General features: G+C 52.5%; 1 protein-coding gene across 1 annotated transcript in view; it reads left to right on the top strand.

Annotated features, from left to right (window-relative positions):
• PTPRU (protein tyrosine phosphatase receptor type U) overlaps positions 1-22,615 on the top strand; it is a 267,462-nt gene that overhangs the window by 79,747 nt on the left and 165,100 nt on the right. The window contains exon 2 of the mRNA XM_026657076.2: positions 8,221-8,349. Within this exon, the coding sequence (XP_026512861.1) occupies positions 8,221-8,349 (129 nt within the window). The remainder of the gene's footprint in view (positions 1-8,220; positions 8,350-22,615) is intronic.

Below are 22,615 nucleotides of genomic sequence, written 5' to 3'. Positions count from 1 at the left end.
TGTGTGTGTGTGTGTGTGTGTGTGTGTGTGTGTGTGTGTGTGTGTGTTGATGCTGGTTAATAGCAATCCTGATATTAACAACTTCCCAGTAATAGCAACATTTTGCTGGGAACCAATCCCGTCCCACTGGCTTCAACACAACTTTATCATGCGCTTTCCCTGGTTGAAGCCTCACAAACCTCCCTGTGGCTGCCCTGCCTAGCCATGGGTTTCCAGGACTCCAGGGAGAGGTACTGTGCACATCCCAGCGCTGCCTTCCCTGGCTGCAGCCCTGCAAGCCTCTCTTCCGCCTATTGGCAACCTTCAGATAACAGCAACTTTGCTATAATGAGCAGAATCTACTGGCTATGTACTTTTCCTTTAAAACTGTACCAGCATGTCAGGGGAGGGGAAGGTTCTAGGTAGAAGTTCTACAGTGAAGCAGGGCCATTAGCCTTAGGGATAATCCTGATATCCCAGAGTTCCTTGTTCAGTGTTAGAAGAAAGCAACGTTCCCCATTGTCTCATAACAGGGGGCAATGAGGCAGCATCTAACATAGTGGTGCTGGAGGGACGGTGAACAAGGGCAGGCAATGGGAATCTGCCCTTTGAGGTGGTGTCAGCCGCCGTCTCTGTATGGTGGAAGTGCCCTCGGGCGGGCGGTGGCAAAGGCGTGCCGTGGTGCAGCGCCCTGGGGGATACACACAAAACTCATTACGAGCTTCTCTTCAAAGCGCTGCCTTCCCAGAGCTGCTTACACGCAAATCCATCCCCTGGCAAGGCTGTGTTAACTTTCTACCTTCGGTGCATTAACTACACGTGGGGTTAAAAGCAGAATTGGGGCAGTGGAAGAAAGTAGCAGAACCTGCCCTTATCTGTGCATTTTACATTTTCACGCCCCTCCTGCCTGTTCTCTAGAACGAGCGTAAATCCCAGATTGTTAAAATGTTCAGAGTGCAGTGGGCCAGATTCTGATCTCAGCTACCCTGCAGAACCTGGCTCCCCAGGCATGGCCCTGTGCTAATTTACCGGCTGGGCTGCAAATGTGCCCCCTTTGTAAGGGCACTAAATAGGGAAACACGTATTGGGACAGGCAAGTGTGTGTTATCCCCCCTCAGAGACTGAAAACTCTTCTCCTCCTCCTCATTATGCCCCAACTGCTATTTCCTGTGCGGCTTTGGCTGTAAAGTATTTCTTCACACAACGCACAGTCAACCTGTGGCGCTCATTGCCAAAGGACACTGTGAAGGCCAAAAGTATAACTGGGTTCAAAAAAGAATTAGATCAGTTCCTGGAGGATAGATCCATCAATGGCAATTAGCCAAGATGGTCAGGGATGCAACCCCATGCTGTGGACCTCCCTAAATCTCGGACTGCCGGAAGCTGGGACTGGGTGACGGGATGGATCACTCGATAAATTGCCCTATTCTGTTCATTCCCTCTGAAGCATCTGGCACTGTGGGAAAGCAGGATACCGGGCTAGATGGACCATTGGTCTGGCCCAGTATGGCCGTTTTTGTGTGACATCACCAGCTCCCACAGTATAACTTGGGTGCAAAGTCTTACAGATAATTTCTTCTCAGTTGCTCTCAAGCTGGTGCAGTAAAAGCTGGAAGATCTGAAAACTCTGTAGCCTCTAGTACCTGGCTGGATGCAGGATACACAACAGTTAAGCTTGAAAAATGTTGCTGTGGTGAGAGGGGGGGGGGAAGGTTGACTCTGACAAATAGTCAAAGAAATGGTTCTACCTGTCCACGGTCACCAGCATAAACTGCGAAGTAACTGTTCGATTTCACTGTTCTTTATTTCTTCCAACTGATACTTAGTCTGGAAGCTCCTTGGGGCGGGCAATGTCCTTTTGTTCTGTTCGTACAGCACCTAGGTCTTAATATTTTTGTAATCTGATGGGTTTTAAACAAATCTCGTAACTTTTGGGCTCCTGATTCATGATTTTATTTTTAATACGTGGGGTCGGTAATAATCTGTTCAGATGCAGGATTTTTGTCGGGAAGACGGAGGCACTGAGGTCTCCAAACACCGCCCACCCCAAATGTCCTTGGAAGGATTCTAGTTAGCGTTGATTAGCGGGCAAGATCCTGTTCCAAGTCGTACTAGAATCAGAATGGCCACTAGGGGGCATTCCAAGCCCGGTGCACCTATTGCAGGCGCTTTCCATTCCAGGAAGTGGCGAGTTCCATCCTCCTGACTGCGCCTGGGTCTGGCACCTTGGCTCTAGTTCTTGTGACAACCTGTTTTTAAATAAACGTTTTAATAAAAACCTGTGGGCATAACAAAGCTACCTGCTGTTGCTGACGGGGAGAAGGGCAGCTGGCAGGCTGCGGAGTTCAGCTGTGGGAGGGCCGTGTTTGTACTTCACTGGTTCTTCGAACGGCCTCTTTGTGCATCTCATGCTGATGTTCCTAATGGGCAAATCACATAAGGCTTGAGCCTCGATGGGGAATCGCTGCAAAACGGGACGGCCTGGAGCTGCCAGACCCATTGGCCTGTCTCTGACAGTGGCCAGCAGGAGATGTGTCAGTGGCAGGTGTCAGAAGACTGCCACAGTCACAGCTATGGGGTAATCGGTCCTCCACAGGGGTCGAATTGTGGTCGCTAGCAGAGGTGGGTTTGAACCCCAAAGCCCAAGGTATAATGGCCCTTCCCGAACTGCCTCTTCCTGGCCTTTCTCTGAACCCCTAGTGGGTGTAAAATAGGGCTGAAAACGTCAAAGAAAAGCCTCCCCCTCCAGCCACAGTTTTTCCACTTCTAATCCCCCCTGGAACGCGTGTCTTGGGGGGAAGGGATTTCAGTATTTTGGCCCCTCACCAAGCTTCAGTCCGCGCTCGGCTCCAGGAACGAGGGACGGCTGCCTCGCTCCAGTGCATTGATATTTTATATGCTTCTCTCACGGCTCCTCCTCCTCCCCCTTTCCTTTCTAACTGCACTCAGCCTGTCCGTCTCGCTTTTGAGAGTGCAGGGAGGAACTCTGGGGGGGCGAGCAACCCGTCAACCCTCCCCTCCCCGTGGCCCCGGCCCATCGTTCGTGGCTGTGCTTGTAAGCGAAGCAGGGCCTGGTTCGGCCTGGATGTGACGGGTGAACTGCCCAGAAAACTCAGCTTGCTGTTGGTCACCCAGCAGGTGCCGTTACTGCCTTTGTATTAGTCCTGCTAGGCAGGCTCTGTGCAGCTGGCTTTTGGGTGGGACGTGAAGCTGAGACCCTGGTGAGTGCTGAGACTCCATGGTCCGGTAGGGGAAATCAGGGCCTGAATTAGGTATCCTGATGCCATGCAGGTCCATTCTGTCCCACTAAATCCCTCCTGGCAGCTTCCCTTTGATTATAGTCCCAACTTCACTTCCTGCCCCAAACTGGTGGGGACGATGTTGCTGTGGGTTGTTTAAGCAGCTGCCACGCTACACCCCTGAGGTGGCTGCATTGTAGTGGTGGGCAAAGCCATTCCTTGTATGTATCATGTGCTGTTTAGAAAGTGCTTTGTGGGGGGGTCCTTTGGGATGACACATACCCAGGGATTTTAAGGAGACTAATCAATGTGGCGCTCATGCATTTAAAAAAAGTGATTCTTTGATTATGTTTTGGCTGGCATGAGGGGAGAGCCTGGGGTAGCTTCAAAGAACTGCCAGCTGGATTCATCTGCTGCCTCACCCCTTTAATCAGACCTTAAATCAGGTGGGAGGTGTGGACAGCCACCTGCCCAGGTGGCAGGCACCTAGTCCAGTGCACTGGGACCCACTTTCGGTTCATTTCGTGTATTAAATGAGCGGCTGGGGTGCGGGCGCAGGCAGGCGCCCTGTCCGTTTGTCAGCACTGAATGCTGCTTTGCCTTTGGGTGGGTGCAGATCCAGCAGCCCTGGGTGGGACAGAGCCTTTCTGCGGCATCGGGGAGACCGGTGTGCAACACAACGGCATCCACTCTGAGCCCATGCAGCCCTCCTCGCTGACTGCAGGGGAATTTGTGTCTAACAGGAGTGTGATCCTGCAGCTCAGGGTCCCTGCTGCGCAGAGGGCAGGGAGCACAGTAGGTCCGACTCTCCTCTGCCCGCCCCACACCATGTCTGGTTATTTGTCCCTGGGCAAAGCGCTGCCAGGTCAGAGCGAGGGCTTTCCATGGGGCTGAGTGACACCACCAGTTGTCAGGCTGGGGCGAATGGGATCCCGAGAGGGTGTGGCTAGATAAGGAAGAGAAATGGGGCTAGCAAACACCTGTTAGGGTCATCCCAGTCCAATTCTGATCTCAAAGCACTTCAACAAGGCGAGCCAGTGTGATTATCCTGATCATACAGACTCACCCCGGGTCACCCAACAGGCCAGAGCCAGGACTGGGACCCACATCTCCTGCCTTCCAGCCCACTGTGCTAGCCACTAGGCCACACTGCCTTCCCTAGTCCTATGAGGGAAGATTTTGTTTATCTTAAGTCAGCTGAGACTAGGTTTAACTCAACCGCAGGGAGCCGTTCTTCTACCATAATGGCTGTTGTACTGGCTTCTCTCTATTGGTTTAGAAATGGATGCAAATGAATTATACCGTTAGTATTAGCAGGAGTGTTGTAAGCAAGACACGAGAAGTCATTCTTCTGCTCAACTCCACACTGATTAGGCCTCAGCTGGAGTATTGTGTCCAGTTCTGGGCGCCACATTTCAGGAGGGATGTGGACAAATTGGAGAAAGTCCAGAGAAGAGCAACAACAATGATTAAAAGTCTAGAAAACATGACCCATGAGGGAAGATTGAAAAAAATTGGGTTTGTTTAGTCTGGAGAAGAGAAGACTGAGAGGGGACATGATCACAGTTTTCAACTGCATAAAAGGTGGTTACAAGGAGGAGGGAGAAGAATTGTTCTTCTTAACCTCTGAGGCTAGGACAAGAAGCAATGGGCTTAAATTGCAGCAAGGGCGGTTTAGGTTGGACATTAGGAAAAACTTCCTGTCAGGGTGGTTACGCACTGGAATAAATTGCCTTGGGAGGTTGTGGAATCTCCATCATTGGAGACTTTGAAGAGCAGGTTAGAAAACACCTCTCAGGGATGGTCTAGATAATACTTAGTCCTGCCATGAGTGCAGGGGACTGGACTCGATGACCTCTCGAGGTCCCTTCCAGTTCTATGATTCTGTGCCAGTAGCACTGAGGTTAGGGCCACAGAGTGGAAAGCAGCCCCTGCCCCCAGGAGTTACCAATCTAACTAGAGAGAGGCTGGGAGAGGAAACTGAGGCACAGAGAGGGGCCGGGACTTGCCCAAGGAGGATAGTGGCAGAGCTGGGAGTAGCCCCAGATCTCCCAAGTCCTAGTCCGGGGCCCTGCTCACTGGACCAAGCCGCCTCTGTGGCGGAGCGTCTAGTTAGCTGGTGGGATGGGAACTTTGGCGGAGCCTCTTGGTGGCTCAGGGTGGATCGATGCGGGTTATTCTCTGTGGTGGAGTTGGAGGAATAGCTCAGGGCCCTGGGCATACCCCACTAACTGCAGCCCAGCTGCTGCCGAGTATCCAGCCGCTCACCACGGGGGACGGAGAGGTGGAGTGCACTTGGCTGCAGAGGTGTGTATGTGTGGGTGTTCGGAGCTACCTTTGTGTAGGGGAGCCTGCGCCTCAGGGAGTTGGGGTGCCGGTGCATGAGGGGGTGCATCTGTGTGCGTTGGGGGATAGCGCGTGAGTGAGTATTGAGGGGCCAGCGTACATGCATGCAAGGTGTGGGGCTCCTGGGTGCCTGTGGGAGGGGGGTGCCCGGGTGTGTGAATGCCAGGGGCGGGCTGCGTGGGCGCTGGGGTGCTGGCACGTGGTGGGGTGAGTGTGGTAATGCCAGTGTGTGGGAAGAGCAGCGTGTGTGCGCACACAGCAGCCAGCGCCGGCACCCATCAATGGAAGGGGCTGCTCCCTGTCTGCATGCAGGGGGCAGGTCAGGCCCGTGGTTGTGAACTCCCTGCTTAGGGAGTAGGGCAGGGGGAAATCCACTCTAGGGACATGAGTGGTGCCAAGCCCCATGCTCTGGCCTGCATTTCCCTCAGGCCACAGAGCCGTCCTGGTACTTGCCTGGGTAGCAATCCCCATGCTGGGCCCTAGTGAAGCTGCTAATGGCCTGAGCCCAAATTCCTGAGCCCCGGGGAGAACTGGCCGATGTGATTTGTGGAAAAATAGGAAAGAGCGAATGAAATAATGAAAAGGGCTGGGCAGTGCCTGAGCACCGGCTTATTTATGGGGTATTTGCCTTTGTTCTTTCTGCTTGCTCAGGGGTTTCTTAACGGGCCTGCTCTGCTCAGCCCAGGGGGCCGGTATTAATTATTACCGAAGCCCTGGCCTGCGTGTAATCTGCGGCTTTAATGGAACAATAGGTCAGTATTTAACAAGCCAAGCTGTACCAGTTACACGCTCTACAAAATCAAATCCCCAGCTCCTTTTTTGGTTTGGCCGGTGCACAGATGACTGAACATAAAAGCACCCTGGGTCCTGGCCGTGGGGGAAGTATTCATAGGATGAAACATCAGAGCGCCATCCTTCTGCAGGCTGGACGGGGGCGGGAGGCTGCGTAGGCCGGGGGCCGCGCTCGGCTGTATCAGACGGAACCAGGAAGCCGATTTACCTTGCGTGTGCGTGTGTTTCTGGGCATGTTTCTAACCAGGCTTGCTGACATTTACTTCAATTAGCTGTGCTCAACCAAGCGCCTTTCCCCGCTCTGCGGTCTAGGGAGCCGGTGGGGTGCAGTCTTCAGCAGCAGGACGCCTGGGTTCTAGCCTGACTTGTCTGCTTTGTTTTGCTCTCTGTAAATCCCTTTCTAGACGTTTGGGACCCCCGCCCCCCATATTTTGCCTTCTCTGCCGACATTGCTCTTTTGGCAAACCCTATTCCTTCCTCCTGCCCCGTTCGCGCTGTGCACGGAGCTGTACGTTGTTCCATCGAGATGAGATGATGACCATTGTCGTCTTTCACTTTAAAATGCTGGAGGCCAGCGGCTGTGAGTGACAGCTGGCCTTGCAGCGATAGGGATGTGGGCGGGTTGCTGAGAGGTTTGCACTTGAGACTGGCTCAGATCACCCTACCCACGAACTTTGGAATGGGGTGAGAATCCAGATCCACATTTTGTGGCTGGCCCCTATGTCTATAATACCCAACCAAACAGCTCCCAGATAATTTCAGCATCCTGGAACCCTGCTGCGGTTGTGGATCCAAAACCTGGCTCTGCGGCACTGTCTCTACGTTCCTCCCCGTGCATGAACTGCAGTGATCATACAGCTGCGCGATGCAGAACGTGGGTCCAAGAGGCATCCTCGTTCCCAAAGCTGGCCTGGGTTCACCAACCACCGCATCCTGCCTGCCTTCCCTTCCAGCCTCGCACGCGGGATAACGAGGATCTTCGTTATTTCCTAAGGCTGGTTGATTATATATGAAACATAACCAATCAGCAAGGGGATCATGACCCTGGCCGCCCCCAGAGACTCTGCCATTCCCATGTCTGTGTTTCATCCTTGCTGTATCTGGTACTAATTGTTTCATTCTGTGTTTGTTGCTTTCTGGTCACCCGGCTGCCGTTTTATGCTGCATTTAAAACAGACTCCTTCTAACCATTGCTTTGTTCCCCTCTGAACTGCACATCTGTCTGGGATGGAACGGTTTGGAATGGATGGAATGGTTTTCCAGCTGCTAATCTTCTCAGTGCCCCGTCACCCCCAGGTCCCCTTCAGACGCTGGACTGGGCCAGGGGAACGATGGGCATTATTCTGGGCTTGCTTGTGGGGAGCTTAAAGGGGAGAAGGTGGCTTTAGAAAGAGGGGAGGCCACTGTCCGCTGGGGTGTGTGTGTTGTGTTGGGATCCACATGTGTGCGAGCGTGTGCTGGGATCTGTGTGTGTGTGTGTGTAGGTCTGTGTCTGCTGGTGTGTGTGTGTGTGTGTGTGTGTGTGTGTGTGCTGGGATCTGTGTGTAGTGTTAGCTGCAAGACATGCCTTGTGAAGTCCGGAGGACTGTAGATTCGCACGTCAGCCTGCTGTTATGTCTAGGGTTAGAAGTTAAGTCCTGTCATGACAAGGAAGTGTGAGTTCTCGTAGTGTAGCCCTGCCCTGGGGGCTTGCCTGCCCCAGGCCATCTGTGAGGGGGGCTGGCAGGTCGTTTCAGCCAGGGATGAAGGTTTTTTCCTTTCTCTCTCTCTCACCTGGGCCCATTGGCACTTTCGCTGCTGTCCCCTCCCGGCCGAGCTTGCTGCATTTCCCCTGGCACTGACGGTCTCTCTCTCCCCACGGCAGCTGGCTGCACCTTCGAGGAAGACGTGGATTTAAACCAGTGTGAGTACAGCCAACGGGAGGATGATGACTTCGAGTGGGAGCTGATCCGGAGCTATGTCATGCCTCACCTGACCTCTGACCTTCCTCATGGTGAGTCGTCTTCTCCCCTCCCCCAGATCTCCCATCAACACCTCCCAGTCTGAGCCCCTCTGAGCTTTCCACAGGTCAGACCTATGGGATCCCCCCCGCCCAAACACAGAGCCCGCCGCCTCCTCCCCACAGCCTCCCACTGGCTCCTGCAGTTGCTAGGAGCAGATCCGCAGTACGGTCTATTCTCAGAGTTGCTGTAGCTTGTTACAGAGGAGACACCCACGCCGTGCTCTCTTTGGGAGACAGTACCTTGGTTCTTTCTTATGTGCAGTTTTCTTGATGTCATTTTAACATGAAATTACACTTTTGTGTGTGTGTGTGAGTCTAATGCTTGGCTAAAACCCTACAAGAGAGAAAGAGACAGGTGCCAAGTGACATAAGCTTAGCTGTGCTTTGATCATTGAAGATCTTGCAGGCAGTATTTTTCCTCTCGCGTTGTCTTAGATAAAAGACCCTGTCCAGTAACTCGTGCTGTGAGAATAAGGGCACATGCAAATGCGTGGTGGGGAGGGAGAATGGGCCAAGTGCAGCGTCCTGGAGTAACGAAGCTGCAATACTCCTCTTCCCATCTTTGGATCAGGTCGGGGTTGTGGCCAACAGGTTTGCAGGTGAGCGCTGCTGGGTGACGTTTGCGCTCTGTTCCCTTCTTGAGTCCCCAGTGAGCTCCGTGTGATTCCCCTGAATGAATTGACTGGCTAATTCCTGCCTGTAAGTTCTTGGCCTGTGGCTCATGCGATATCTGCAAAGGTTCAGTCCCTGCACCCGAGGTTGTATTGTTGCGTGGAAGGCATTGCACAAGGCGAGTGTGACGGAGACCCAGGCTGATGGGCTCAGCGGTGACCGGACTGTTCTCTTGGCTTTTCGGGCTGTTTTCACCTGCAGTTAGCAGCGCCTGACAGGCTGTGAATCTGTCCCCGGGTGTCAGACGTGTGCTGAGTTCTCAGTCTCACAGTTACGTGTGAAGCCCTGCACTGTGAGGACGAGCCCCACTCATCCCAGGAGCCTCAGCCTGCTAGAGGAGGCGTGCCGGCATGGCCCCGAAGTCAAGGATAGGAATTCCGCATGCGATGGCGTGGGCTGGCCATCGGCTGAGCCGGCCGTGGCGTGGCCCACGGGGCATCGGAAACGGGGGCGCTGGCGCAATCCAACCTGGCTGTGGGAAGTCCTGGCTTTGTGAGTGATGTCGCCCTCTAGTGGCTGGGCTCACAGACGGGATAAGGGACCTACAGCCAGTGTTAGCCATAGTGACTCGCTAGGGGTCAAGGCCTGAGGGCTTGGAGCCGGAGGTCTGGGGTTCTAGGCCCGGCTCCCCATGTGTGTCTGAATTCTACAGTAGCCATGTGTGTTGCCCGTCACACATGGCTCCACCTCATGGGGCTGTGCTGCCCGCAGTCACTGGCACCATGCAAAATGGAGGCTTGTCTGTGGTTTCCAGTTTCCAGGCTGGGGTGATGGTGGCAGGATGCCCCCTGTTGGCCAAGACCTGACACCTCCCCCACCCGGAGGAGACCCCTCCCGGCTGTCAGCAGGGGGTGGGAGCCACAGCCTCTGCAGCTAGGACCCCGTCTCGCCAAACACAAACCATTGCTAGTTTCCAAAAGGAACGTTTTTTTCCCCCCAAAGGGTTAGTCGCGTTGTCTTTATTCCAGTGAGGGGATCGTGGTGGTTTTTAAAGGAGCCGCATGCGCTGCGCTGGGACAGAGGTGCGTGCTCACGGTGTTGCTGGCTCTTGTCATTTTATCGCGATTCTCGCAGTATTTGGTCTTCAAGCCCCAGCTTCTGGAGCCAGGTGAATGTGGGAGGAGCCCAGCGTTCAGTGAAGAGAAAACGCACATTGCTCGCCCTCGTGGCTGTGGAGAAAGCCTTGAGAACAGGGAGCGGGTGCGACCTAATGGCTGCGAAACCAGGAAGGACTATACAGAGAAACCAACGTTTATTATTTTTAAAATGCATGATTTCCAAGCCAGTGCCAGGATTTTCCCGGGGCCTGTCTCATGGTTGTTGAACTCCTGGGGATGACCAGGATGTGTTTTGTGGATTTCTGTCAATGGGTGCGTCTCAATAGCAAGGATGGCCTTGTGGTGAATGCACCGGGCTGGGACTCAGGGGATTTTCGTTCAGTTCCCAGCCCAGACTCCCTGTGTGACCTCAAGCAAGTTATTCCCCCGCCCCTCCTCAATTCCCCATCTATAACAAAGGGGTTAGCGATACTGACCCACCGGGGGCGGTGTGAGGCTGAATTCACAAATGTTTTTGAGCTGCCCAGAGGCTATGGTGATGGGTGACCGACACAGTGCCCCTCACTGCAGTATCTGAACAGCCTGAAGTTCTAGTACCTGATGCTCCGGCTTCCTTCTGCTCAGGCCAGAGCATGGAGATTGGGTCTGGCACCAGAGTCTGGGAGAAGATAGAGAGAAGCTGGTTTATAGCTCAGTAGTAAAAATGAGTTTTATTAGAGTATTAACTGCTTTATAGAAAGCTCTTTACTGCTCCATCAATCTGACACGGGCTGTTTATCTTGCCAGCCTGGTCATACTGGTGCTTTATTTTTTTTTCCCTTTTATTTCCCCCCTTCCCTAAACTCTCTCCTCCTTCTGTTCCCTTCCTGCTCTCCCCGACTGCTCTCTGGAGCAGACACCGTGTAGGCAGCACTGCAGACTTCATGCTGACCTGGAGAGGGACACCTGAAGGGGATCGGTCTTTGTGGCCTGCTGCCGCTACTTGTGTGTGGGAAACGGTGGGGGTGTGTGTGGGTCAGTGGGGGTGTTGTACCTTTAAATAAATAACCATTAAAACAAAGCCACCTGAAAATACGAGCGAGGATGGAATGGGAGAGAGACATGGTGGGTAAGGAAGGCCGAGAGACAAAAGGGAGAAAGGAAAAGAAGAACGAATGGGAAGTGAAGAGGGACAGTAAAAGACCAGGATGAAGTAGGAGAAGGGGAGCAAACTCCTCCAGCAGAGCCATGAGCATGGTGGAGAATCGGAGTCCGGTGCTTTTGGATTCTGGTAGCTGTACGGATAATGTTCTCCATTATCGGTGGGAGACGAGGCCACTGACACAGGGTGGAGAATTCGAGGGCAGGACGCAGGGGCCAGGGCAGCCACCTGCAGGATGATAAATCACATCATGTCAAGCATGTAATGGCTTTTCTTCTGGGATGGCTGGTGCGGGTGGGCTCTGCATGCATCTGCAGTATTTGTCTGTCTCCTCCCGTCCGCTGAGCTCAGGTACCAACAGGATGAGGTGGTGCCTTTTGGGTCTGGAACACGTTCACTCCAGCTCCCTTTCTCCTCTCTCCCACTGGCCCTCTCCGGACTCTTCCTTATTTATACGCTGTATCACGGTGGCACTGTGACGTCTTGCTCAGGTCACCCAGGACTGTGTCACCGCTCTGCCTCAGCAGGGGTGAGCTTTGCTGCTGCGAAGCTTTGTAGCAGCCCCCCGCCGTGCCAGCCTGGCCAGCACCCTCTGCAGGACTCTGCCCGTCCAAACCTGGCCTTGCAGTTAGCAATCAGTGAGCCCCAGCTCCCCAGAGACATCTCTCGGCAGCGGTCAGCCTCTCTCGCTGCGCGCTCACAGACGTTATGAAGTTTGCCGCCTGCAAAGAGACACGGAGCCCCCATCAGCCTGCTAGGTTAGCTGCCGACCCACCCTTCGCTAGAACAGCACTGAGATGGTTTTGTAGTAAAACAAGAATAAACGTATTAACAACAACAGAGGTTTACATGATTTCAAGTCATAGAATCATAGAATATCAGGGTTGGAAGGGGCCTCAGGAGGTCATCTAGTCCAACCCCCTGCTCAAAGCAGGACCAATTCCCAACTAAATCATCCCAGCCAGGGCTTTGTCAAGCCTGACCTTAAAAACCTCTAAGGAAGGAGAGTGAAAGGAGAGTCAGAGTGAAAGAGACAGACAAGGTTACAACCAAACCAAACACGCTTTCTAGCGTCCTCTAAAACTTAACTTCAGCAAGTTACAATAATTCTCCAAGCAGGTTTCTCACCTATGGTCAGTTCTCAGTTCCCCCGGGGCTGAGGGATCCACCTTTCTCAGGTGTCAAGAGCTCTGGCCTCCTGTGTCCTCAGGTGATGGATGCCCAAATCGCTTTCTGTTTCTGCTTCTATTCCCCAAAGGCCATTTCTCTGTTTGAAGAGCCAGGAAGGCTTCCTTTGGTACAGCCCCCAGCGTGATCATTAAGTGCCATCTCCCCCACTTGCTAGTTAGATGGCTTTGCTTCCCTTACATGTAAATGTACTTCCATTGTGTCTGGCCTCCCCTTGCTCAATTTACATTGGAGACACCGTCAAGCAGGTGAAACAACATTCCTCTGTCTAGGGCGGGCTGGGCTATGCACTGCTTGCCAAACCCATGTTAAGACCACACTTCTGGCCCACATCTCTAACTGTTTATACACCACCCAGACATGCCCCACGCAACAATATTAATGACCAGCGTGTTACCAGTCTGCACAGGACACCTTTTAGATACAGATTATGACCACAGTGTGTTGGGGGCAATGAGTGTGTGAGGCCTGAAATGAGTTATGGGTTGGTGTGCTCTCTGCCAGCTGTTATTGGGGGCCACCGGGGTCACAGGCACATAGAAACCTCACCTGAGAGTACTACACACACCTAGGGAGAGACAGCCTGGCCGCCTCACTGGAGAAAGGGGAAGAGGGAAAGAGAGGACTAGAGAGAGAAAGGTATATCTTCACTGCAGAGTTGATTCAGGGGGTCCTGTCCACACACAAAACCATCTCACCCAGGTGCGTTGGCGGTTTCAATCCAGGCTAGCTGGCCTGGCTGGTGGTGGGTTGGATCCTCAGTTCTGCTTTCACTGAGGTGAGTAATCTGCCCACTTTGCAGGGAGGACAGAGGCTAAACCACTTGAGTGCCACGAATACTCCAGTGACTTCCCACAAATTAGGACAGACAACGAGGTTTCCCACAGTTCACTGGGGAAAGAATCATAGAGTGGCTTGACTTTACTGCAGCCCTAAGAACCATGGGATGTGCCCCCAGAAGTCCTAGCCACACAGACGGCGATGAGTGTGTGACCTCAGTGAGGACGCTTCGGGTGAAAGTGATCATGCAATGGCAGATTTCATGATGCTAAGGAAAGGAAGGAGTGAGAGGAGCTGAGTAAGGACAATGGAGTTCAAAAAAGCAGAGCTCGACAAATGCAGAGAACTGGTAGGTAAGGGCCCATGGGAAGAAAATCGAAGAGAAAAAGGCTGTCCAGGAGAATGGGCAGTTTCTCAAGGAGACAATATTAAAGGCACATCTGCAAAGTATTCTGATGTGAAGGAAAGATCGGATGAATAAGAAGAGGCCAATATGGCTCCATCAGGAGCTCTTTAATGACTTGAAAACCAAAAAGGAATCTTACAAAAAGTGGAAACGTGGACAAATTGTTAAGGAGGAGCACCAAAGAACAGCACAAGCATGTAGGGACAAAATCAGAAAGGCTAAGGCACAAAATGAGTTACACCTAGCCAGGAATATAAAAGGCAATAGGAAGAGGTTCTTTAAATATACTAGGAGCCATAGGCGCTGACTTCCCCTCTACCCGGGGGTGTGTTCAACCCCCCCCCCCCCATCACAGGTCCTGCCCCTACTCCCCCCTTCCCCTCCACCCTGCCTCTTTCTGCCCCTGCTTCACCTCCGCCCCACCTCTTCCCACCCCCTCCCCTGAGCACGCCCTGTCCCCGTTCCTCCCCCTCCCTCCCGGAGCTGACCTGCATGCCGCGAAACAGCTGTTCGCAGCAGGTGGGAGGCGCTGGGAGGGGGAGAGGGAGGAGTGATCAGCGGAGCTGCCAGTAGGGGAGAGGTGCTGGGGGAGAGGGTCTGCGGGGGGAGCTTGGCTGCCAGTGAGCTTGGCACCTGCTAATTTTTCTCCATGGGTGCTCCAGGGCTGGAGCACCCACAGAGTCGGCACCTACGCTAGGAGCAAGAGAAAGACAAAAGCAAGTGGCGATCCTCTGCTTAATGGGGAAGGAGAGCTAATAACTGATGACATCCAGAAGGCTGAGGTATTTAATGCCTATTTTGCTTCAGTCTTCACTAAAAAGGTTAATAGTGACCAGATACTTAACACAATTAATATTAACAACAAGGGGGAAGGAACACAAGCCAAAATGGGGAAAGAACAGGTTAAATATATGTAGATAAGTTAGATGTATTCAAGTCAGCGGGGCCTGATGAAATTCACCCTGGGGTACTTATGGAACTAGCTGAAGCAGTCCTGGAACATGAGCAAATATCTTCTAGAACTCATGGATGATGGGTGAGGTCCCAGAGGACCGGAGAAGGGCAAACATAGAACCTATATTTAAAAAGGTCACTAAGAGGACCCCAGGAATTATAGACCAGTCAGTCTAACTTCAGTACTTGGAAAGATACTGGACCAAATTATTAAACATCAATGTTTAAGCATAAAGCAGATAATAGGATTATAAGGATTTGTCAAGAACAAATCCTGTCTTCTTGTACAGGGTTGCTAGCTTAGAGGATGGGGGGAAGCAGTAGATGTGAAATATCTTGGTTTTGGTAAGGCTTCTAAACATAGTCCCACGTGACATTCTTGTAATTAAACTCAGAAAATGTGGTCTAGATGAAATTACTATAAGGTGGGTGCACAAATGGTTGAGAGACCGTACTTAAGGAATAGCTATCAATCGTTTGCTGTCAAACCGTGAGGGCACATTTAGTGAGGTCCTGCAGGGGTCAGTCTTGGATCTGGTACTATAATATTTTCCTTAATGACTTGGACAATGAAGTAGAGAATATGCTTATAACATTTGTAGATAACACCAAGCTGGGAGGGGTTGCAAGCATGTTGGAGGAAAGGATTAAAATTCAAAACGACCTTAATAAAGTGGAGAATTGGTCTGAAATCAACCAGGTGGAATTCAATAAAGACAAGTGCAAAGTACTACACTTAAGAAGGAAAAATCAAAATGCACAACTACAAAATGGGAAGAACCATGTAGGTGGTAGTACTGCCTAAAAGGGTCTGGGGGTTACAGTTGATCACAAATAAATGTGATGCAGCTGTGAAAAAGGTTAATATCTTTCTGGGGTCTGTTAACAGGAGTGTCCTGTGTAAGACATTCTGGTATCTCCATCAGTGGAGCTTTTTAAGAGCAGGTTGGACAAGCACCTGTCAGGGCTGGTCTACGTTTACTTGGCCCTGCCTCAGTGCAGGGGGCTGGACTTGATGATGTCCCTTCCAGCCCAACATTTCCATGATATAGTAACAGGCAGGGCTTTGCAGTACGGCAGCTCACACCCAGGCCAGTCACCCACAGTAACTCTGCAGGGAAGCCGTACCCACAGTGACTTGTCTAAGGTCACACAGCAGAACGTGGGCAGAATCAGGAACAGAACCCCAGGTCTCCTGGTTCTCTGTGCAGTGCCCTATCCGCTGTCCTCCCCGGTCTGCTCTTAGGAAGAGTAGTAAAGTCCTATTGGGGCAGGTCAGTTGATCTGCAGTGCCCTCAGAGGAGCAGCATGCTCTGTAGGATCACTGAAGCTTATCTCATCTCAAAGGACCCGGCTGCCTTCTGCTATCCCCAGGAGGAGGGAAACTCACCCTCACTTGGGGATTAGTTTGTAGAAGATACTCAGGAGTCACCGAAATGCTAGAGCTGCAGATATATCGCAGCAGTACCCCAGTCAGTAATGATGGGCTTGGCTTGGAGTGGGAGGGGGGCTAGATCTAAAGTGGGTGCAACTCCCCCGACTGCTGAGATTTTGACAGAACCCCCAATGCCAAGCAAAGCTCAGTGGGTTCCCTGGGACCCCCCCAACCGCCACGACCGTATGTGGTGAGATTCACGTTCTGCCCTCCACGGAGAAAGAAAAAGCGCTGCTCTGAGCATCCCCAGAATTCCTGGCCTCCAATGGCTTGTGCTGCATCTCTGGCCACACAGGAAACTTTACAGCAGAGATTAAACCCATTAATCAGCCGTCTGCGTGCCAGGGTGGGGTGGCGCAGCTCCGAGCAAAGCCAGGGAAAGCCGACACCAACTAGAACGCGTCAGAAAATCAAACCGCTTTTTCTGAGTCCATTAATCTGGGGAATTCAATTAATTTTTTCTTTTGTGGCAAAAATGATGGCTGTTCCGTGCACTTAAGGGTCATTTGGCGTGAGGGCCGGATAGAGATGGCTAGAGAGACAAGTGCAGGAAGGCGGTGGTCAAGTTCCCTCAGCTACTCAGCGCTCCCCCCCTGCCTGCTCAGTTCGCTCCCATCTGCAGCACCTCAGCTGTGCTAAGCCAGGCCGAGGGCGTCTTCACTGCTGTGTTAACAGGGTGATCGACGGCTGGGTGTGAGCAGCCACACTGCAGAGCCCTGCCAGTGCTGCCGAGTCGTTGGGGCTTCGGGGGACACAGCAGCCCATGGCTTTTTGTGCGACTGTAAACTCTCTGGTTGCTCTGTGATTCTTTCCCAGTGAACTGTGGGACTTGTCTGTCTCTCTGGGCGCACAGGGGGACTTGTGGGTGGGAAGGCAGTGGAGGACTATCAGCACTTGAGTGGTTTAGTCCTCACTGCAAAGTGGGTGGGTTACCAGCTAGCCTGGGCCGAAAATCTCCCCAAGCTCGGGTTTTGTGTGTGGACAGGAGGGGACTGGGGCAAGATCAGAGTTAACTCTGCTGTGAAAACTGGCCATTCTTACTCAAACTAGGTTAACTTGAGTGCAGGTAACTTGAGGGAACTCTGTAGTGAAGACCTAGCCAGAGGTTCCGTCTACGTGAGGAAGTTGCATTGGTTTAACCAAAGTTGTGATTTTAAACCAGTTTGATTAAACTGGTGCATATAAGGCTGCGAGGATCCTCTTATTTGTGTTTGAATCAAGTTTACGTTGGGTTGGCTTATGTGAATTTGGAATTGGTTTAAGCTAAGCCAAAATAAGCCATTCTAAGACCCAAAATAAGTGCAGCCTTTTGTTCTGGTTTAACTAAGTCGATTAAAAAAAACGATGCAGCTTTCCCATGTAGACGAGGTCTTTGGGGGACTCGGCCAGCTCCGTTGGGAGGTTTTGAAGCCACTGCTGAAAGTCGAGGAGAAAGCAAGCAGTTCTAGTGCTCCCTGACCCTCCCTCCATGGCTCTGACCTCTGTCCTTGGCCTCCTTGTGTGAAAACTGTAGCGGCACATGTAAAAAGGATTGAGAACTCTCACAGTGTGAGCCATGAGTCTTGGGCTATTGGATGTTTTCCTTAATGCCTGAGCTTCTGGAGTCCTGTGATTTAAAAAGCAAACAACCAACTCCATAAATTTCTACCCCTCTTGGTTGCCAAGCAAAGCTGGAAGATGCGACTCCTACAGGCTCAGAAGGCAAGTGAAAAGAGCCCCAAATGTGTTTTTTTTTTTTTAATCTCAGGAGTTTTAAGCCAGCTGCAGGATTTTTTTGGGAGCCCCAACTCATGATTCCTGAATGCGTGGGACTGGCCGGAGTGCAAATGCAGTCAGGTCAAAAGGCACGGGAGCAAAATAAACTCGGTACATGCAAATGGAAAACCCGAGCCACAAAGCTGAGAGGAATGGGCTCTCCTGGGCACTCGTCTCTGATTGACTCGCATTGTTCTTCCTGAGTGACCTTTGCCAAGTCAGGCCCTGCTCCGTGCCTCAGTGTCCCCATGTGTCTAACCGTGATAATCATCCAGATGTGTAACGAATGTGGAATTGATGGAAGCAAAGTGCTCCAGCAGTGCTGTTAATGGAGGGAAGGACAAGAAAGAGAGAGAGGAGAAGAATGAGTGTCTTTTTCCTTGGGCCTTATCCTGTCTGACTTGTCTAGCGAAACGTCGCAGGGTTGGTTTGTTGGGTAGGGAGATAACCCCTCATCCAGTGGGGTGTTTACTGGAGGGGCTGGGGAAACGCTGGAAGGCAGTGCCTGCTGTCTTATCGCCCGTCTCCAGTCCGCTCCGCAGCTTGGTAGATAAATAATATTTCATACCACCATTGCCTCTCAAGGGAGCACTTTACAAAGGAGTCTCATGGTCTTAGATTAAAATGAGTTTTTATTGGAGATCAGCCAATTTCAGGGAGCCTAGAATTTATTTGGACAGATCCTGGCTGCTGGCCATCGTCCCTCTGCCTTTCGGTTTGGTTTGGTTTGGTTTTTTCCCCCCTGATTTCGATATGTTTTCCTTCCCTGCCCGGGAAGAAGGTGGATTTCTCTCTCCCACGTTAGCACCTGGCTTTTTTTGTTAGCTAGGTTTTTATTTAAAGGGACAGCTCCGCTATTCCTAGAATATCAGTTCCCTTGATACAGAAATCTGGGAGCGATCACCCCAGAGGAGAGGGCTCTGAAAAACGATCGTTAGCGTTTATTATTTGGATTGCGGTGGTGCCTAGAGACCTCAAGTGAGATCGCAGTTCCATTGTGCTAGGGGCTGTACATATATCTAGAGAGAGAGCCCATTGCTCAAAGAGCTTGCAGTCTAAAGAGACAAAGGGTAGGAGGGGAAACATAGGAGAGACTGCTAACTTATCGCTGTCATTGGCTTCACAGTAAAGATGCTGGAAAAGCCTCAGCCGTTCTGTTCTTAAGGACACTGTCAAATGGGCCCAATCATTTTCAGTCACTGCTTCCCAAGATAGAGTGCCCCGGCCTGTAAGCATGGCTACCTTCATTGTTCCTGGATGGACACGTTTACATTTAGCCGTATACAAACAGGCATTCTTGGCTTGCGCCCAGTTTACTCTGGATCAGTGACCTGTCCTCTTCATTTTGACCGTTCCCCGATTTTTGTTTCATCTGCAAACTTTATCAGTGAGGATTTTAGGTTTCCTTCCAGGTCACGTTGAATAGCGTAGGGCCAAGAACTGATCCCACTGGAAACACGCCTGCTCGATGCTGATTCCCTGTTTACACTTCTATTGTCCAAACTCCACCTTAACACCTTCCTCTGGAGCCCGTTCTCCGGAGGAGCTGCCCCTGCTTCGCTCCAGGTCTAGGGCGTTCAGAACCCAGCTTGGTGTCCCTTTGATGGAGTCGCCTCTATGCTGGAGATAATGTACCAGGCTCTTTTTCACCCCCTCGAGTTTGGAAAATCGCCTGTATTCGCCAATGTCATTTCAGCCTGGGGATTTCCCATCGCTCGCCCTGTCCAACCCATGGCCATGGGGATGCAAACTGGGAATCGCAGCGTCTCCCTCCTCTGCCCCGTCACTCTTCCCTGCCCAGCTTGTAGTCTCATTAGGCGGACAAAGTGACGGCTTGTGGGCATGTTTCACTCCGCCACAGCTTGACTGGCTGCCAAGAAAGATTTGCAGGCAAACAGCTGCTGGGGCCCACATGGGCACAGGGTAGCAATGGCCGTAAAACCCCCAGTAGATAACTGGATGTTTAATGCAGTCCGGCCCCCCTCAGCCCGTGCGTACCTCTGCTGCCCCTGGGGAGTGCTGGGCACCTAAAGACAGCGGCACCGTTAGGAGGACGGGCAGCAGTGTAACGCTTGCGAAGAGGGACGGGCTTTTTGGTGTGAAGAGGTTGTTAGGCGTTAGGGAAGCTGTGTGCGCTAGCGGATAAGGCCCTGGGACTCAAGAGAGCTGAGTTCTAGGCCAGGTGACCGTGAGCAGATCACGTCCCTGCTCTGTGCCTCAGTTTCCCTCCCCCACCTTTGGGTATTTCTATTGGGAGCGATTTGGGGCGGGGCCTGTCTCTCCCCAGGTGCTTGTCAGAATTGTGGGGGTTCCCCAGTTTAGCCTGATCCCACTGCCCTGCCGTCTCTGCTTTCACACTTTGTTATTTATGATTTGTAGCGCTGTAGCACCAGGCAGTCCCAGTCATGGACCAGGACCCCCTGGTGCTAGGCACTGTACAGACACAGAACGAAGGGACAGACCCTGTTGTTCCTATCCCTGCTCCTGGTGAGTGTGTTCAGAACGCAGCTCTGGGGGAGCGGGCCTGGCCCAGCTAATCCTGTTGAAGGATTTGACTGAAGGCTCCCCCAGCCTTTTTTTAAAATTCCTGCTGGCCCCTCCTCGCTGCCAAAGGCTCCCGGGGCCTCGAATCCCCTCTTTGCCAGGCTCCCTTTCATACTCTTTTTGTGTATTTAAAAAAAAACATAACAAAACATGGAACAACCCGGAGGAGAACAGTCGTCCCTCCCCCTGCTGTGTTGGTTCAGAGCGGCTCTTTCGTTCGTTTCCAAACATTTGCGCCAATGGCTGACAAAGCAGCCTTGGCCGTGCTCGGCCCGGCTCCCCAGCACAGCCGCCCGCCGGCCTTTTCCAACCCTTGTCTCCGTCCCCCCACCCCAGCGAGCCAGACGACTCCCCCGTTTGCTGCCCTTGCCACGAGACTCCAGGAGTCAGCCGAAGAGCATCTGAGGGCTGTTTGCCAGGAGTCGCTTGGCTTTTTCGGCCCCTTGGAGCTGCTGGCGGGGGGAGCTTGTTAATTGGGCTCGGGATTGGATTTTCACAGCAGCCTTCAGAGGAATTCAAAGAGACTTTGTTAAATGGAGCTGCTGTCGTTTTGCTCAGTGCAGCGGCATCACGGGAATCCTCCGGCGGAGAAGTGATTTTTCTCACGGCGCCTGTGAATTGTGCTGGAAAATATGGTTTGATTAAACCCTGGGCTGTTCCCCTCCCCCCCATCTCATCCCCTTTCTTCAAAGTGGATTCAGCTCTGGTAGAAGGCGTGAAATCGACAGCCCTGAGGATAGAAAAGTTCAGCTTACCTGCGGTAGTGGGGCAGCCTTCCCCAGTACAGCTCCCCCAAGGCGCTGGAGGATACGGGGAATTCCATCTCCGTGGTCACTCAGTGCTTGGCCTTTCTGCTGAGACAGGGCTAGCTGTGGGATGTGGTCATCTGTGGGCAAGGAGCTGGGCTGAGACCCACCAAACTTGTCTCATTTCTGTGTTTGTACAGCACCAAGCACGGTGGGGCGTTACCGTACCACAAAGGGTTGTTTCTGATTATTGATTTGATGTATTGGGGTTCTGATTAAATCCTTGTCGTGAGTTACTTGACTGTGAAATTGACCCAGCCGTGGGGAAACGAGCCCTGTTTTGTTTTGAAAGATGCACACAAATGATCTCACAGCAGCTGTGAAAGCCGCCTGCTTTTCCATGCGTTCAAATGGAAGCTGCTTCTCCTCATCGACAGGCGGATGAGATTGTGCTTTCCCACTTGATTCCTAATGATTCTTTTAAACGATTGCAGTAATATTAGCAGCAGAACGCGAAGTGCTTTACATAGCAGGTCAGTATCATTATCGCTGCTTTGCAGATGGGGAAACCAAGGTACGGGGCAGTAAGTGACTTGCGACAGTCACCCAACAGGCTAGGAGCGGAGCTGGGACAAGAACCCAGGTCTCCAGAGCACCACTCTGGTGTTCTAGCCACAGGGTCGCACTGCTGTGCTGAGTTTTGGGGTGGGTTAAAGTGAGCGAATGTCCCTGTACTCAGCCACCGCGCAGCTTTGCGACCCACAGTTTGTGGGAAGGCCAGAGAGCAGTGAGCTGTTAGGGGTGCGTTGTCCTGTGCCCAGGCAGGGAAATGAAAAGATCCCGTTTCCCTGCAGCCTTTCCCTTCTGTTCCCGCCTCCTAGCAGGCAGGGAGCCCTTGCCAGCTGTCCTGGGGTCGGGTGCTAGCTGCCGAACGGAGCCGTCCTTCAGAGGGCAGCCAATGCTGTCATGTTTGCTCATTAAAAAGGCAGCGGGGGGATATTGCTTTGCTCAGGCACGGCAGCTCCAGGGGGTTTAACCTCCAGCTTCCCTTCCCTGCAGCACTGTGGGAGCCATGTCCCTGCACCATGCCCGGCGCCGCCCTTGTCCCTGGCAGTGTTCGCCTTGCTTGGCAAGCTGGTAATGCTTGTTGGGAGGTGCATGATTCACAGCCGCGGAGACTGAAGTCCCTTACGTATTCCTAGGACACAGCAAACTGGGCCAACCCAACCCTGGGAACTGCAGGGAGAGTTGCCTGCAAACTAGAGGAAACTAGAATCCTAGACATGTAGGGCTGGGGGGGACCCCAAGAAGCCCTCTCCTCCGTCCTCCCGCGCTGAGTACACCTAGACCATAGCCCCGGGATGCCTCGGCATTGCAAACAACCCCGCCAGGGCGGGACAGCTGCATACAGTGGCACAGAGCGCCCTCCGGTGGTTGTGTGTTGTGTAGCTGCATGCGGCGGGGCTAAAGCAAAGCCCAGGATCCCTTTCCATGTTCTCTGGTGTCCGGCACTTGCAGACAGGAGTACCCCGAGCTTAGGAGGAGACAAGGGACCAAAAGCACAGCGTCGCCCCCCCC

The sequence above is a fragment of the Terrapene carolina genome, unplaced genomic scaffold (assembly GCF_002925995.2).
Source record: "Terrapene carolina triunguis isolate 2854851 unplaced genomic scaffold, T_m_triunguis-2.0 Scaffold236, whole genome shotgun sequence".
NCBI classification, from domain to species: domain Eukaryota; kingdom Metazoa; phylum Chordata; order Testudines; family Emydidae; genus Terrapene; species Terrapene triunguis.
The sequence above is the reverse complement of the archived record's forward strand: the minus strand, read 5'-3'. Positions and strand labels throughout refer to the sequence as shown.